Source organism: Helobdella robusta (assembly GCF_000326865.2).
Source record: "Helobdella robusta unplaced genomic scaffold HELROscaffold_52, whole genome shotgun sequence".
NCBI lineage: Eukaryota > Metazoa > Annelida > Clitellata > Rhynchobdellida > Glossiphoniidae > Helobdella > Helobdella robusta.
Genome location: NW_008705269.1, coordinates 963,194 through 966,098, shown reverse-complemented (window position 1 = coordinate 966,098; position 2,905 = coordinate 963,194). Strand labels below are relative to the sequence as shown.

Sequence of the window (2,905 nt, the reverse complement as noted above, 5' to 3'; positions counted from 1 at the left end):
TCGATATATTTAGATATAGATATAGAGATATATATATATATATATATATATATATATATATATATATATATATATATATATATATATATATATATATATATATATATATATATATATATATATATATATATATATATATATATATATATATATATATATATATATATATATATATATATATGCGAAGTGTTATCAATTTTACAAAATTTGAATCTTTTTTTGTATAATTTTATTCAAAATGAAATAACAATAAAAAATATTTTGACATTAGAAAATAAAAATTGTTGTAAAAAATTAGTGAAATGAATGAGCTTGTTTTCTATTTATTAATTCCTCAAGACGTTGCTGAAACGAAGACAATGCCACACGTAGCGGAGAACAAACTTCCAAACAGTTTCTGTATTTTGTTTTCATTGCAGTCAAACATGAAAATCCAACTTCGCATAAATAAGTAGAAGGGAAAGGAAGAAGGGTTTTTATTGCTTCGTCAGTGAGCTCTGGGTATTCCGACTTGATGCTGATCCAGAAAGCGGAAAGAGATAATGTATTTTCAAACTTGGTCAGCAGCAAGCTCCAAAATTTTATCTTCCAACTTAACAGTCAAATTTTCCTTATGTTCAACAAAAGGATTTCTGATCCATGTCTTTCCTATTCGTGGGTCATCCTCCGTAAGAAAATAAAATTCAAACCGTTCAGATCAGCTGGACAGATGCTCAATGATTAAGGTTATCAAACTTTTGGTGTCAAATCCTTTGCCTGCTTCATCAATGACTGTAGCTAAATTAAAAAACATTTCGAAACATTCTTTTTCCAATCTTTTTATCCAAGATTTTAGCTTTCTTTTTTGTCCTTCAATTTTATCAGCCATCGTGAAAACAGTCGCCATTTTCCCTTGGATTGAAATATTGAGATCATTTAATAATGCAAATATGTCTGACAAATAAGCCAATTTTGCGAGCAAATTGATATTCATAAGTAATTCTGACCAGATGGGCTTTTTAACCTGCAGAAACTCTGCTAGTTCATTTTTTAATTCAAATACTCTTGAGAGAACCTTTCCTCTGGATAGCCAACGCACTTCAGTTGGTAGCAATAGATGTTTATGATCAGCCCCCATTTCTTCACATAATCTGGCAAAAAGTCTTGAATTTAGTGCATTTGCTTTCACATAATTTACTATTTTGACTACTTCGCTGAGCACATTATTCAGTTCATCTGACATTTTCTTCACTGCTAAACTTTCTCGGTGAATGCAACAATGTGTTACTTTACACTCTTACACTCTTTACACTCCGGTGCTATTGCTTTAATTTTAGTTACAACACCAGAATAACGTCCAGTCATTGCTGCAGCACCATCTGAACAGACACCAACACAATATTTGAAATCTATTCCTTTACCAATGATATATTCACTGACAGTTTTGAATACTTCAGAACTTGTTGTATTTGTTGGGAGTGATGCTGAAAAGAAAAATTCCTCCTTTAAATCTCCTTCGTATTCAAAACGAACATAAACTAACAAAATAGCCATATTGGCCACATCTGTGCTTTCATCCAGCTGCAAAGAATAATACTTTGCAAGTTTCATTTGTTCAACTAGCTGCTCTTCAATGTCTTCTGCCATATCGCTAATGCGTCGACCGATAGTACTGTTTGAAAGTGGCACCTGGTCTATTTTTTTTGAAGCCTGCTCATCCAGCATCTCAAAACAGACATCTTTGATGCAATCTTTTATTAACGTTTCACCAATTGTGAATGCCTTTTTCGCTTTGGCAATTCGCAGAGCTACTTTATATGAAGCTCGTAGCGCACACGTGTTTATATGGGAAATACGAAACATTTGTTTTTGGCGACTCTTCAGATCAATGCGTTTTCTCTCAAAATATTCTTTTGGTTTTGTGCAAATGTCTTTGTGTTTGGTATTTAAATGTCTTTTTAGTTTTGATGGCTTCATTGCTTCGTTCGACAAAACCTCGCTCCAACTCTGTTCCATCGTCCATTGGCATGAAGCCAAATTGAATGTATGATTCATCGTACTTTCGAATGAAGCTAGTTCTAATACGTTTTGTTGCACACGTTTCAATACCAATTGCCTTTACGATGCCATTTTCATTGTCTGAAACTGAAGAATCGTCACTACTTTCATATATCAAATTCTCTTCCTGACGTTTCCTTTTCAAAAATTTGTCTATCGGGCCTTGTTTCGCCATGCCTAAAGTAGTTATTTTTGAATAAAATAAACTTTTACTTTCAAGAAAACAAATTAGCGGTCTTGATAACATCAAAATAAAATGAAAATATTAAAAAAAATCTGAACCAACCTGACAACAGTTCTAGCAACTTTATATATTAATTTGAATAAAATTTAATAAATTGCAAAATGAGTTATTCAATTTATATATAAATTTAAAAATTACAAATATATTTTAATTTAGCAATAACGTTGTTAACTCCTAGTTTTACCGGGTTTTTATCAATTTTACTCTGAACATGTGCAAATAGCTGATAAAGAAAGATTGAATATTTAAGCTGGATCCGATAGTTAATTGGTCACGCGTCCTTTCGCGTTATCACATTGAATATTAATTATAGTCATGCATATGCATTCGTGAACTTGCTTACCTTTAAACTCATCTACTAGTAACAACAATGACTTTCGCAATTGCGTTGCTGTCCAAGCTATGAATTTTCTGATTAATTTTCAAAATTTTTGGAACCTCGCCGCAGACCGGCAGCTATTGGTCCGCGGACCGGCGCCACTTTGAGAAGCACTGCAGTAAGAGACCAAGGAGATCACCCTGTTGCATTTTTTAAACAATTCAACAACCAAAGAGTGGTAGCCAAGAAAAGACTCCGCCATTGGCAAAATGGCAAAAGTTATAAATATTGGGGTAGAACAATTA

The 2,905-nt window shown here is 32.5% G+C and overlaps 1 protein-coding gene across 1 annotated transcript in view; it reads right to left on the bottom strand.

The window, feature by feature from the left end:
- Nucleotides 1-2,212, bottom strand: part of HELRODRAFT_179154 (hypothetical protein) — a gene marked incomplete at both ends in the record, with an annotated part of 4,744 nt that extends 2,532 nt beyond the window's left edge. Inside the window, one exon of the mRNA XM_009027997.1 lies at nucleotides 2,077-2,212. Coding sequence (XP_009026245.1) covers nucleotides 2,077-2,212 — 136 coding nt within the window. The remainder of the gene's footprint in view (nucleotides 1-2,076) is intronic.
- Nucleotides 2,213-2,905: the final 693 nt, after the last annotated feature.